Source organism: Scyliorhinus torazame, chromosome 8 (genome assembly GCF_047496885.1).
Source record: "Scyliorhinus torazame isolate Kashiwa2021f chromosome 8, sScyTor2.1, whole genome shotgun sequence".
NCBI lineage: Eukaryota > Metazoa > Chordata > Chondrichthyes > Carcharhiniformes > Scyliorhinidae > Scyliorhinus > Scyliorhinus torazame.
Genome location: NC_092714.1, coordinates 80,745,687 through 80,761,234, shown reverse-complemented (window position 1 = coordinate 80,761,234; position 15,548 = coordinate 80,745,687). Strand labels below are relative to the sequence as shown.

The window sequence follows — 15,548 nt, the reverse complement described above, 5'->3', positions numbered from 1 at the left end:
GTGCAGGTTAGGTGGATTGGCCATGATAAATTGCCCTTAGTGACCAAAAAAAAGGTTAGGAGGGGTTATTGGGTTACGGGGATAGGGTGCAATTGAGGGCTTAAGTGTGTCGGTGCAGACTCGATGGGCCGAATGGCCTCCTTCTACACTGTATGTTCTATGTTCTTTTGAACTAATTTTTGGGCATGAGGTAAGAGGGGTAAATTGATTAAGAAGACATTGGTGAGTGAGCAGTCTGAAACTACATTATTGGATTACCTGTCAAATTTTAGGGAACGATTAAATAGAGCAGGTGAATTGGCTAGACTAAGTTTAATAGTTGCACAGCATGTGATTATCATAGATTATCATAGAATTTACAGTGCAGAAGGAGGCCATTTGGCCCATTGAGTCTGCACCGGCTCTTGGAAAGAGCACCCCACCCAAGGTCAGCACCTCCACACTATCCCCACAACCCAGTAACCCCACCCAACACGAAGGGCAATTGTGATGAAACGTAATGGTCAAGAAAGTAAAAGTTTGTAGTTTTGCCAGTGGAGATAAAGTTTTCGTATTGTTACCAGTGGTAGGTGAACCTTTAAAAGCAAGGTTTTGTGGACCTTATCAGATTGAAAGGAAATTGAGTGAGGTGAATTATTTGGTAAGAACGCCAGATAAAAGGGAAACCCGCCGAGTGTGTCATGTGAATATGCTTAAAAGGTTTTTTGAAAGGGATGGAGAGCAAAAGGAGGAGGTTTTAGTGATTCTAACTCAAAGTGAAGAACCAAATCCAGATGACTTTGAATTTGACATTCCTCAAATGAAATTGGATAACAGGGATGTTCTTAAAAATTGGGATAAATTATTGAGTTACCTTCCAGAGGAAAAATAAACTGACCTGAAACTGTTATTAATATCACATGGGCAAGTTTGTGGAAACAGGTTGGGAAGTACTAAAATCGTTATACATGATGTAGATGTGGGAAAAGCTGTTCCAAGTAAACAACATTCATATAGACTTAACCCTCTAAAATTGGCACAGGTCAAAAAGAAATTTAAAGTATGCTTAAAAATGGCATAATTATATATATATAGAATATAGATGAAGTGGGTTGCAGCCAATGGAGCTCACCCATAGTGATGGTACCAAAACCGGATGGTATCCAACGATTGTGTGTGGACTATAGAAAGGTTAATGCAGTTACAAGAACAGACTCTTATCCTATCCTATAGAGGACTGCATTGAGAAGGTGAGACAATCAGCTTTTATCTCCAAACTGAATTTACTTAACGTTTATCCAAAAGGGCGAAGGAGATTTCAGCTTTTGTGTTTCCAAATGGTATATACCAATTTAAAGTTATGCCATTTGGCATGAAAAACGCCCCAGCCACATTTCAACGGTTAACTAACAAAGTAGTTTCAGGATTACCCAATTGTGCGGTATACATCGACGATCTGATGATTTTTAGTCAGACGTGGGAAGAACATTTGAAGCATTTGATGGGAGTTGTTCGATCACTTCAGGAGACAGGTTTGGTGGTAAAACTAGCCAAAAGTGAGTTTGGAAAAGCCCAAGTCGCGTTCCTTAGCCATACAATTGGATATGGACAAATGGTCCCCGAGATGTGAAAACAAAAGTTATTGGGGAGTTTCCAACATCCTCGACACAAAGGGAAATAATGAGATTTCTTGGCATGAGTGGTTTTTACCATAAATGTGTGCCGAATTTTAGCAGCATGGTTGCTTCACTGATGGACTGGCTGAAGAAGTGTAGCAAATTTCAGTTGACAGTGAAGTATCAACAGGCATTTGATGGCCTGAAGGCTGGGTTAACCACTGCTCCTGTGTTGACAACCCCAAATTACACAAAACCATTCAAGGTGGCTATCAATGCGAGTGATGTGGGCGTAGGTGCTGTGCTCTTGCAGGAAGACGACGAAGGAATAGAGCGGCCTTTTGGGTATTTTTCCAAAAATTAAAGGATCACCAGAGGAAGTATTCAACAATTGAAAAGGAAACTTTGAGCTTGGTGCTGGCTTTGCAACATTTTAACATTTATGTTACCAGCAATTCGTCTGCAGCAATTATATGTACTTATCATAATCCATTGACGTTTTTGGAGAAATTCAAGAATAAAAATGGCAGACTGTTTTGATGGAGTTTATTATTACAGCCATTTAATTTAAAACTTATACACGTGGCAGGATAAGAAAACGTGATAGCCGATGCTTTGCCACAAATGTGATGAAGAGAAGCAGGTTCGATGGTGGAAAACAAAGAACTAAAATGGACTGTAATATTATACATGTTTGCCTGTATTGAGATTTTAAAAATGTATGTTTAGTGTCAAATGTTAGGATTGTGCAAGTGAAAAATGAAACCATCTTTGAAGTTGATGGGTTTTTTTTTCTTCTTGGGGGGGGGGGGGGGTTTATGTGAGTGTCCCTTTAAGAAAGGTTTTGTCTTATCACATGGCTTCAGTGATGTAATTTTGTGGGTGGAGCTAAGCTGTGGCTGAGGTTTGTTTTAATTTCGCTTTCAGTTTTGACCGCTGTGGACTGCAGACAGCGAAAATAAGTATTTTGGCCTGTCTCTCTCTATTTTCATTTTAAAGAGTTGTTCTAGAAAAAAAGCCCATTGATTATAGTTACCTGTTTTGGTAACTTAAAAGATATTGGGCGGGATTCTCCGCCTGCAGGATGCTCCATTTTGCTGGCAGCCCGGGGTTTCCTGACGGCGTGAGGCTGCCCCACAACGGGAAACCTCATTACTGGCCGGTGTAATGGAGAATCCCGCCAGCGGGGTGAGGGAGAAATGTGGCGTATAGTTTGCTTTCCGGAAGGGTTTAAATCTGCTGGTGAGACGGGGTCAGAATCTCAGGAAAAGCCAGTCTTATTCAAGTGAGAATGCAGAGTGCTGGGCCACGGCCTTGAAAAAGGATTTTTGGTTTATGGGATTTTGTTTTTGAATTGGAACAGTTAAGGGGGAATTCATTAAGTGTATTACATAGATTACTGTAGCAGTGTGGTGTATTTAATATTTGGATTTGATAACAATACTTGCTGTGTTTACACATAAATGTTAACTAAGTTCTTAGAATAAAGTTTGTTTGATTAAAGTGTGTGAGAAGACTGATGAATAACACCTGAAGGATAGACACCTGTGCTTACCCTAGCCAAATTCAACATAAAGGTTTTAGGTCAGGTGGACTCCATAATATACTTTTGAGTTTCTAAGCCCTGGCCCATAACAGTTCCGATGCCAAATTCACGGTGGTGTGATTTGATGCTAAATCGCAATTCTCCCACACCTCGACAACGGCGTCAATACGGTCTGGAATGCACATACAGTAAACACCGTTTGCATGTCATTAGCGGGCCTGACCTGGTATTCTCTAGGTCTCCGCGATTTTCTGCCTCCGATGAGCCAAGTTCCCTACGTGGTTTGCTTGTGCTTTTAAAGATCATGAAACCGGTATCATGGCTGCTGAGGGAGAGTGGGGGGACGCAAAGTGTCCCGGCATCGCCATAGTTTGCTGACAGTTCTGCTGCTGGCGGGGTCTTCTGCCAGGGCTGGGGGAAGTAGCGAGAGATGGCCAGGAGGTGGGCTGTGGTGGACGGGCACGGAACACCATTGACACAGCCGGAAAGACAACCATGCAGCTGCACATACCGCTAACAGCCTAGGGCCAGGGGTCGTATAGGTGTTCCCCACGGCACTCCCCTACGTACCTCTGGCTCTATCTGACCCATCAGGGGCCACTTTGTTGGCTGGGATGAGTGTGTGAGGGGATTGTAATGTATATATGCGGCTGCAGCTTGTCAGCCTCCTGGGTGTCAATCACAGACCCGGCGAATCCCGCACCGTTTTTCATTGGAATCGATTGTGTTCGACGTGACACTCCTCGGAGTTAGCCCTCCACAGTCGCTGAATCGATCCAGGTTCAGCGCCAGTTTTGCTGTCATGAAAGTCCACGAATCCTGTCCTGGTGTCAACACTTAGTCTCTGGAACGGAGAATCCAAATCAGGAACTGGGGCGCTATTTAAGGAAAATCAATTAAAAGGCTACAGACAGTGTAATTCTGGTATTTTCTGATCATGGAGAGTGTTTCTGTGTCATACATTAAAAAGTAGAAATGAAACATTGCATGGTGGTGCACGAATATGTAAAGCTTTTTTATTAGCGATGTGTTTGATCAAATACGGATCTTGCATATGCTCCGTCAGCCAGACTTTTCTCCCATGTTGTAATAGCTTGCAAATGATTCCATAATATGCTCATAAATCACTGAAGGTGATAGGGCATGGCGAGAGAGCAGTTAATAAAGCCAAGGCATTCTCGCCTTTATCGAATAGGGGTATGGAGTACAAAAGCAAGGAAGTTATGTAAAATCTATATAAAACATTGGTTTGACCTCATCTGGAGTTTTGTTATCATTTGGAAGTAATGGCATTAGAGAGAGTGCAGAAAAGATTCCATGAGAATGGTTCCAGGATGAAGAACATCAGTTTCATAGATAGATGGGAGAAGTTGGAATTGTTCTCTTTGGAGATGAAAAGATTGAAAGGAGATTTGCTAGAGATATTCAAATTGGAATATTCAAATGGACAGGTGGAGTTGCATATAGTGAAGGGGACTGTCAGAGAATACAGCAGAATATAGATCGATTGGAGAGTTGGCAGAGAAATGGGAGATGGAGTTCAATCCCAACAAATGCGAGGTGATGCATTTTAGAATATCAAATTCAGATGTGAATTATACAATAAATGGCAGAACCCTTCAGAGCATTGACATACAGAGAGATCTGGACGTTCAGGTCCATAGTTCCATGAAAGTGGCAATGCAGGTGGATAAGTGGTCAAGAAGGCATACGGCATGCTTGCCTTCATCGGCCAGGGCATTTAGTACAAGAGTGGGCAGGTCATGTTACAGTTGTATAAAACTTTAGTGAGGCACATTTCTAATAATCCTTATTATTGTCACAAGTAGGCTTACATTAACACTGCAATGATGTTACTGTGAAAATCCCCCAGTCGCCACAGACCGGCACCTGTTCAGGTACACAGGGAGAATTCAGAATGTCCAGTTCACCTAACAGCACGTCTTTCGAGACTTGTGGGAGGAAACAGGACGAAACCTATGCGGACACGGGGGGAACGTGCAGACTCCGCACAGACAGTGATCCAAGCCGGAAATCAAACCTGGGATCCTGGCACTGTGAAGCAACAGTGCTAACCACTGTGCTACCGTGCCACCCAGTTCTGGTCACTACACTACCAGAAGGACATGGATGCTTTGGAGAGAGTGCAAAGAATGTTTACCAGGATGTTGCCTGGTCTGGAGCGTGTTAGCTTTGAGGAGAGGTTGAATAAACCCGGGTTGTTTTCTTTGGAAAGACGGAGGCTGAGGGGAGACCTGATTGAGGTCTACAAAATTACGAGGTATAGGTAGGGTGAATAGTCAGAAGCTTTTTACCCAGGGTGGAAGACTTAATTAGAAGGAGGCACAGGTTCAAAGTGAGAGACAAAATCTTTAGGGGAGATGTGCGGGGAAAGTTTTTCACACAGAGGGTGGTGGGTGCCTGGAATGTGTTGCCAGTGGAGGTGGTGGAGGCCGGCATGATAGCAATATTTAAGATGTATCTTTATAGACACGTGAACGGGCGAGGAATGGAGGGATACAGTTCGTTTAGGCAATAAGTAGAAAGTCTAAATAAGGAATCTGTATTGGCGCAGGTTTGGTGGGCCTAAAACATGTTCCTGTGCTGTAATGTTCTTTGTTCTTTGAGGGTCGACAGAATAGATCAGGAGCAACTTGCCATTGGTGAAGGGATCAAATGGCAGCTGCCATTTTAGGTTATTGGTTAAAGAAGTAATGGGGTAAACATTTTTATGCAGAGAGTGATTTAGACCTGGAAAACACTGCCTGAGATTGTGGTGGAGGCAGGTTCAATCGACGTGTTCAAGAGGAAATTGGATTATGATCTGAAAGTAAGAATGTGCAGGATTATGAAGAGAAGGCAGAGGAGTGGGACCAGTGGTTCCAATGGCTCCATCAGAGAACAAGCACCAATATGGCAGCCATCCTCTGTGCTGTAACCATTCTTTGATTGTACATGTATTCGAAGGAGTATTTTAATGATGAGGCTTAAGGACACATTTTCAGATGAACATTTCAGTTTGATTGTCATTGAGTGCATTCATGGCTGAGATTGCTAGATTTTTGGACTCAACGGCTATGGAGGGATATTTGGATTGGGTGAGAAAATTATCTTGCTAAATGTCAGAGAGACTCAAGGGCCACATGGCTCACCCCTGCTCCTGATGTTAATTACTATTAAATGACGGCAAAGTATTGGTCGAGCAGAATGCTTAGCGATGGCAGAGTGCCTCAGTAAATTATCACTTTTGTATTCGTTCTTGCAGTATGTCATCAGTCACTCACAACTGGAGACGAGAACTCTACAGCTATCGGTCTGGCACTATGACAGGTTTGGACGGAACAGTTTCTTGGGTGAAGTGGAGATACCATTTGATTCCTGGGATTTGGAAAATAAAATTGAGGATTGGTTTCTACTGCAGCCAAAGGTGAGCTTTGAAAAAAATAGGTTGCATTAAAGAGTTTCCATTGTAAATAGTGAGAAAAATCAGGAGGAACAATTGCATCAGGTTAATAGCTATTGGCAGGTTTCGGAGGGAAATTGGCAGAGGCTTAGGCTATGGTCACTCGCCTACCTGCCTGCTCAGCTGTGATGATGCATTTTGTAGTGGTACCCAGCTGGAAGGAGAGTAAGCAATTTAAAAAAAGGAAGTCTTGACCTCATCAAAGGAAATGTCAATAGTATATGAAAACCCTGTAGTCACCTTTAAATTGTGTAGCGATTCCTACAGTGATCAATACCACCATTGGTGATCATTTGATGGATTCCTAAAATGTTCTGAGATGGAACAACTTCAACAAACTTGCTAAGGAGTATATTCTTTTAAAATATTAATGATTAACCTTTTTCTTCACTTCTCCCTTCTTGGCAGACTCATACTGGGATACAGTAATTGCAATCCTTCAGTAAAGATAAAGTTGCCACAGTCCCAGGTGACCATAGGCTGCTTTCCCCTTTGAGAGGGGAGAGCTGACTGGTGGTGATTTAACCTGAGGGTCACCACACCTCAGGCGAGGGGCAAGGTTGAGAAGGCGGGGTCTTAATGAATAACCTCCGCCGGTACGGGGAGTGAACCCGCACTGTTGGCCTCGCTCTGCATCATGAACCAGCTGTCTAGCCAATTGAGCTAAACCGGCCCCCAATCCTCCAGTACTCCACCTACTTAGGGATATTTGAAGTATTAATTTCAAATCTTAACATGCCCCATTTGAAATGGAAAATGTGTCTTTCTGTCTGCAATATATATTTATGCATTTTTGGATTTGAGGAAAATGTTATATAATCACAATTTATTCACCATCTATTTGGCATGAGAGCTCCAGATGATCCTAATGCACACTTTTTGTCGATACTAAACTTTCCATTGCTTAACACAGACGATGCTGTATAACTGAACTGAAACAAATGATCGCCATTCCACAATTAACAATCATTACTGACTTTGATTGAAATAATATTTAATAAAAAATATTAGATCCATGATTTTGCAATGCTGATTTTAAAACAGTGAGGCTGAGTTTTGTGCTCCTTGAGGTGAAGGATGCCTGTGCCGGGTAATGGAACACAAAATCAGTATTACGCAGATCAGGTGCAGCACATCATTCTGCATACTCGATTTCTCCCATCCGAAATATGCCTTAGTTCCAATCTCAGTTAAGAAATGCTTACGGTTATTTTAACATGAATTAGAAGCAATATCATTCTTTGGAACTAAATTGTATCTTTCCCGTCACTCAAAATGGAAGTCACTTCTTCGTCATTAACAAATGTTTGAGCCTTTAATAGGTGGAAAGCAGGAAACAGGGACTTCTCACCAGTAGTATGGTGAGCTGCACACAGATGATAAGATATCTGAGTACTACCGTCCTCCAGATCATGGCACAGGCACATGCCATAAACCATGCAACAGTTAATTCAATGGCTGGATGTGGATGGGATGCAGGGAGGTGCAGAGCTTACAGTGTCATCTGTTTGTTCTTCTGCAACTCACTCATGTCATGGTACACATCACACCATGGCTGTTCACATAACTGCCTATAAGCAAATATTGTCCACAACTAATGTTAGATATTAGTATTGAGTTCAAATGCAAACTGTATTGGCACCTGGATTTTTGGGATGTTGTGGTGGAGTCAAAAAACCTTTCCAAGATTCATTGGTTTTCAATTGTTTCTTTCATCAATACGGCACAAAATACAAATGCTAGATTACTTCAATTGAGATATAATTAAAAATCTATGGCTACAAGTGCAGTCAATAGGTGGGTGGATTTTAATGCAGTTCTCACATAATTACTTGTCTTTTGCTTGTTCATAGATTGAGACTGCGGGAGATAATGTTTTACAGTATAAAGGAGAATTAACAGTTTCTTTGCGATATACCCCATTTGGTCAAACACTAGCCCTGCCAGCAGAACATGGAAAAGGTAAGTGAATTTACATGTATTGCGTCTGCTCTGTGTGGAATACAGAGTTCTGATTGGACGGATTACTTGCAACACAGTCGGGAATATGTTGCAGCGCCAAGCATAATTATAACATCATTAAATTAAAAAGTTTCTATTCTCACGTGTGATGCTGCTTCATAGAAACACTGTTCTTGCAACAATGGCCACTGAGTGTAAAACTGCCAGACTTCACTGGGAAGACCGATCGTCAGTTGGTCTCAGCAGTTTCCACAAGATCAGCTCTCGTGAAAACTTGGGCTAAGGCCTTATGAAATGCGAGAGCAGCTTGTATTACTGGATTTTTAAAAAAGCAAACTTTAAATTAGTGTGAATTGAAGTTATAATGGGTACAATGCAAGTTAATCATGGTTGGGAAATCTACAGGCTAGTGCAAGAATTGAAAGAATTGTGGCTACAATCAAAATTCATTCTGACCAAAGCAAAATTGGAGCTCATATCTGGAGACAAAAATGGTATATTAGGACAAATAGGTGGTTTCAGAGTGTAAAATTAATCTGATAGGTGTCTGGAAGTATGGATAACTGTAGAGACCAGGATAAGATAGGTGAAACAAAAAGAAAAGAAAAACCAAGAGAAACATTGCCAAGATTTGAGAAATCTCAGGAACAGTAAAGGATTGTTCAAATATATACAGAATAATTTGACAAGGAGCCAGGAGGTAACATGAGAACTCCCCCTGGTTCCACAGCACTTCTGAGTAGTGCTACATGCATTCAATTGAATCCTCTCCCATTGTCATTCCTTTCTCTTTCTACCCAAGATTCAATGCTAGCAAAATAAACAATGCAAAATTAATCCCTTGCAATGGAAATTTGCCTCTGGAGTTACAATTGGTGCTGGCAACTCACCAAATTATTGAAATTAGGCTCCTGGCCCAAGGCTATATATAAGGCAAGTCTCAAGCCACTCAGTCCAAGCCTGCACCATGTGCATATCACTGATTACATACCCTTTATAAGGGCAGAACCAATTTTTATATTAGAGAATGCAGTATGAAATTAGTGTTAAGCTATGTTACCATTAAATAATAAATTGAATTGCTGGATGAAGGATAAAGGAACAAGAACAGACCATGCAAATACTTTCTGATGTGGAAAGTAAATGCCAACATGAACTAGTTGGAATAAATCATAGAATCATAGAATTTACAGTGCAGAGGGAGGCTATTCGGCCCATCGAGTCTGCACCGGCTCTTGGAAAGAGCACCCCACCCAAGGTCCACACCTCCACCCTATCCCCATAACCCAGTAACCCCACCCAACAATTTTGGACACTATGGGCAATTTAGCATGGCCAATCCACCTAACCCGCACATCTTTGGACTGTGGGAGGAAACCGGAGCACCCGGAGGAAACCCACGCACACACGGGGAGGATGTGCAGACTCCGCACAGACAGTGACCCAAGCCGGAATCGAACCTGGGACCCTGGAGCTGTGGAGCATTTGTGCTATCCACAATGCTACCGTGCTGCCCATAAATGGCCTGATTCCATGTTCTAAATTCTATGTATTCTTCTAATTGCTATCACTTGCATGCAAGATAGTTTATTTTTAAACAAGCTCCACTTAAGGACACTTTATACTGCATTTTTCCATACTTCTATCTCAAGCTAGCAGGATAATTGAGTTGGAATAACCAGTTCATGATGCTCAGGTAGTGAGAAACTAACAACAGACATCATCCTCTCCATCTGTAAAGAAAGCAAACATAATAATCAAACTCCATAACCAAATACATATGAGTCTCTGGTCACTTGTATCTTTATGACATGTAAGTAATGCCTTATGTCCAGTTTGATATCTCAATAACAACTGTCACAAAGTTCATCCTGCCGATGTTTACTTTGCTGTGGTGACACTTTAATAGTTTGGGGACAGCTTCAGTATTTAAAAAATGCAACTATAGTGCACCAGCTCTCACTTTTCTTTTGTGGCCTGTAACATAATTTATGTTTGGATAGAAATGTAGATCAAGGCATTTAACAATAAATTGTTTCCAAATGGAATTGTTTATTGGATATGAGCTTAAAAATAATATAAACGTTCTCATTCCACACAGCTAAAAGAAGTTTCATTGGGGGAAAGAAAAGCTCTGCCCCGGCATCGAGTGGTGGAGTATTGGAGGTGCTCATTAAGGAAGCAAAAAATTTAACTGCGGTAAAAACAGGAGGTGTTTCAGATACCTTCGTAAAAGGGTAAGTTTATAACATTTAGCATCATGTGTTCCTTAAGGCATCAAATGCAAATAATCTGTGACCAAAAATATAATTAAGTTAAATAGTTGTAAATAATTAACAGGGATACTAAAATTCTTATTTAGGGAGCTCCTATTATTTTATTGTATATTAGCTATCTTCTTATCAGCTTTGTCTATAGTTTATAGAAATATTTCATAATAGAAGGCATATTGGGTCAGGTCCAGATGTGGAATGAATTACATTTTTCTCTGTACCTGCACTAAAATGTGATGATCTTGTTGTTCCTGAACTAAAATGTTAACTTCTTGTTACTTATTATTTGTTTCAAATCAGATACTTGCTTCCTGACGACAACAAAGTTTCTAAGTACAAAACACCTATCTTTAAAAAGAGTGTAAACCCCCAGTGGAACTACCCATTCACCTACAGCGGCCTACACCTTTCCGATCTACAAAATGTCTCTTTAGAACTAACAGTCTGGGACAAAGAAACACTTTCCAGTAATGTTTTTCTAGGCGGTACCCGGCTCGGCCATGGCAATGGTAATTCAATTATTTCTTCATACCCATAACCGTTTGTCCATGATTTTTCCACAATAACTAATTTTCTGAATAATAGGAGAAAGGTCAATCTCGGTCCAATTCAAGCCATGTAGAAATGATAGCAATGATACTTGTTTATCAGATTTATTTATGCAGCTCTTTTGATGCTATTAAACAAGGCAATATGGTTTCTTCCTGCAATTATAAAACTGCCACAAGTTTTGTTTATTGGAGTAACTTAGCAATTGGAGAAACCACCTCCTATCTGCCCAAACTGGGGTATAGTTCCACGAATATGAGCAGCTCTGCAGCGCTTCAGTCAAGTAAGTGATGAAGTTTCTGGAAAAGATAATACAATTTTTGAGAGCGATAACAAAACCTTTTTCTGTCAGGGTAAGGGACCATGCAAGATTGGTGGTTAAGGGCAGATTCAGAGTGCTTTTTATGTTAAGACAAAGCTCTTACGAGTAGTTTGAATCAGTCTATACTCCTGTGAATGATGCTCATGTTCCAGCTGTGAAGTGTTGTGTGTTGAAATATACAGAAATGATAGATCCAGTCAGCATAAAATCAATCTACATGGAAGTAGACATGCATGTACAATTCAAAGCCTTCTTAACAACTGTTTCAATTTGCCTGGCCATCTTAAGAGAATTATGCAGTTAAACCCCGAGGTCCCTCTGCTCCTGTACTCCCCTCAAAGTTGTACCATTGGGCCTATATTGTCTCCCCATGTTTCTTCTACCAAAATGCACTACCTCACGTTTTGCTGGTGTCTGCACATTTGGCCAATTTGTCAATGTCCCCCTGAAGTTGCTCAGCATCACCCTCACAATTCACTATTCACCCTAGCCTAATTCATCTGCAAATTTAGAGATTTTGCCCACAATACCCACTTCTAAATCATTTATATAAATCAGAAAAAGCAAGGGTCCCAACACTGCACCCTGGGGAGGGCCACTTTCAACTTGTCTCCAGTCTGAGAAATGCCCAACCATACCTGCCCTCTGTTTCCTATCTCTTAGCCAACTTTAATCCATGCTGCCAAGGACCATCAATCCCAAACATTTTTAATTTGCTAACCAATCTGCCATGTGGCACTATATCAAATGCTTTCTGAAAGTCCATCCACGGCACTACCTTCATCCACTGCTTGTGTCACTTTGTCAAAGAACTCAATTAAATTTGTCTGACATGACCTGCCTTTGACAAAGCCATGTTGACGGTCAAGTATTAACATATTTTTCTCTAAGTGTATATTTATTATATCCTGTATTATAGCCTCCATCCATTTTCCTACTATTGATGTCAAGCTGATAAGTCTGTAGTTTCCTGGGTTATCCTTTGCCCCTTCTGTAAACAATGGCATTACATTTGCAATCCTCCAATCCCCCGGGACTAATCCATGTTCTGAGAGGCCTGGAAAATTTCTGTCAACGGTTATGCAATATGCTCCCTTGCCTCTCAGCAATCTAGGGTGCATCCCATCCGGGCCTGGCGACTTCTCTACCTGGAGTGCTGCCAGCCTTTTGAGGACCTTTTCTTTATCACTATACTACTTGGTTGTTCAACACCCATATTTTCAACTTGGCCATTGTCACCATCTTTTAATTTGGTAAAAGCAGAAGCAAAGTTTATATAATTTGTAAAATATTGAGGCCCCAGTATGGCACGCCACTGGTTACATCCTGCTAAATGGGAGAAAAAAAACACTTATGCCCACTCTTTCCTGTTAGCTAGCCAATCTTCACTCCATATCAATATGTTACCCCCTACACCATGAGCTTTTATTTTCTGCAGTAACCTTTGATTGGCTTCTGGAAATCGGTATAGTATATCCATTTTATCCACAATGCATGTGGCTGCTTCAAAAAACTCCAAGAAATTGGTTAAACATGATTTTCCTACATTCTCCCTGTGTCTGCGTGGGTTTCACCTCCACAAACCAAAGATGTGCTGCTTAGGTGGATTGGCCACGCTAAATTGCCCCTTAATTGGAAAAGAATAATAATTGGGTACTCTAAATTTATTTTAAAAAATCATGGAGCTGGATTCTCCGCCCTGCCACACCACATTTCTGCCCCGACCCGCTGGGTCAATGGGGTTTCCCATTGTGGGGCTTTCATTCCTTGTCTCTGCTCTTTGATTTACCACATCTTCCCAAATTTGATTGCCTTTAGTTTAAAATTTTCTTTCCTTCCCTGTTATGCAATTTGCTAGAATGCTGGTCCCAGTATGGTTCAGGTGTGAACCATCCCAACGGTACAGATGCCACTTTCCTTAATACTGTTGCCAGTATCCCACGAACCAGACCCACTTCTCTCATATCAGTCTTTGAGCCACATATTCATTTCTCTAATTATTTGTCCTGTGCCAATTTGCACATTGCTTAGTTAATAATCCTGAGATTATTATCTTTGGGGTTCTTAATTTGGTGCTTAGATCCTTGTTCCAGTTCTACCTGTCATTAGTACCTACATGAACCACAATGACTCGGATCCTCCCACTGGAATATCCTCTCCAGCCCTGAGCAGATGTCCCGAACCCTGGCAGCCTTCTGCATTCTCGCTCTTTGCCACAGGAAAGCGTCAATCCCCTCATTGTACAGTCCCATTCTATCACTACATTCCTTTTTGTCCCATCCACTTGAAAGCTTCCTGTACTCATGGTCAGTCAGCTCATTAATCCTGCAACCCCACTCTCATTCAAACAAGCTGAAAGAGCCTCAGCAGAACTGTTGGACAAAAACAAAGACTGTCTCATTCACAGACCACTCTCCTATCCTTGACCAGTCCCAGGTTCGATTCCCGGCTTGGTCACTCTGTGTGGAGTCTGCACGTTCTCCCCGTGTCTGCGTGGGTTTTCTCCGGGTGCTCCAGTTTCCTCCCACAAGTCCCGAAAGACGTGCTGTTAGGTGAATTGGATATTCTAAATTCTCCCCGTGTACCCGAACAGGCGCCGGAATATGGCGACCTGTGGCTTTTCACAGTAACTTCATTACAGTGTTCATGTAAGCCTACTACTTGTGACAATAAAGATTATTATTATTAGATCACGGCTGATTTTTTTACCCCAATGCCATCTTCCTGCACTATTGCTGAAACTCCTAATGTCATTGTTATCTATTGACCTCTGCTTTGAACATACTCACAGCCCTCTGGGGTAGAGAATTCCAAAGATTCACCACCCTCTGACTAAATAAATTCCTCCTTATCTACTGTGGCCTATCCCTTATTCTGTTTTTTTGCACCTGAAAGTAATGCACATTTGTTACAAATTCCATTGCCTGTCTACCATCATAGCTTTTAATGTAGTTCCCCAGTCTACCTCAGCCAATTTGTCCCTCATACCTGTGTAGTTTCCTTTGTTTAGATTAAATACCTTAGTTTCAGATTATATTTCGTTCAGTTCGTTAACTTATTTAGACCATGCCCTTGCAGAAAAATCAGTCCAAGAAGCAGCTCTCCGTGAATGGGTTCCCTGTGCGGGGACAGGCTCTCCATTCACAGCACTACTAAATTCCACACAGATTAGTGCAGACTTCAGATTCCTTCTTAAGGCAAAGTATAACGTTAATATGTTTTTTGTCATTTTGCACAAAAATCCACTAGTGTATTGTAGACTTTTGGCCTGAGCACCGCCTCTCTATTTAGCTGATAAATGCTTAACAGAAAATGCCTAGTTAAGTGCCATACCAGCAATATCTCTGCTTAATATTGTCACATAATTGTGTTTTTTTAAACAGGTCGTAGCTATGGGAATGAAGTTGATTGGATGGATTCTCAAGGGGAGGAACAACATATCTGGCTTCAAATGATAGCAAACCCAGGTATCTTTGTGGAGAGCACAATAATGCTGAGAGGCAGCATGGCAAAGCGCAGATTTTGAGCCCGACAGACTGAAAGAATACAACCTAAAATACCACACACTGTCAAACAACTGTATTACTGAACACATTACTTTATAATAATAATAAAGCAATTTTACTTTTTAATTTTTGTAAATCATTTCCTTGGGATTTTTTAAACTGTTCATTTTTGTAAAAAATATCATTCAAGATCATCTAATATCTGGTTCAGCAATTGGGAAGAGAAAATATTTTCCTCTAGTTATTCAACTTGTCTGTCGTAGGTTAGTAATTAGGAATGCTTAGTGGTTTGACGATATCGAAAAGTCGCCAACAAGGTTCTAGTCTTGAAC

At 41.2% G+C, this 15,548-nt stretch overlaps 1 protein-coding gene across 3 annotated transcripts in view; it reads left to right on the top strand.

The window, feature by feature from the left end:
- sytl5 (synaptotagmin-like 5) overlaps positions 1–15,342 on the top strand; it is a 338,284-nt gene extending 322,942 nt beyond the window's left edge. For all 3 annotated transcript variants that reach the window (XM_072513889.1, XM_072513890.1, XM_072513891.1), the window contains 5 exons: positions 6,407–6,568; positions 8,458–8,566; positions 10,668–10,803; positions 11,140–11,348; positions 15,094–15,342. In XM_072513889.1, the coding sequence (XP_072369990.1) occupies positions 6,407–6,568; positions 8,458–8,566; positions 10,668–10,803; positions 11,140–11,348; positions 15,094–15,236 (759 nt within the window). In that variant the 3' untranslated portion in view covers positions 15,237–15,342. The remainder of the gene's footprint in view (positions 1–6,406; positions 6,569–8,457; positions 8,567–10,667; positions 10,804–11,139; positions 11,349–15,093) is intronic.
- The last annotated feature ends 206 nt before the right edge of the window (positions 15,343–15,548 follow it).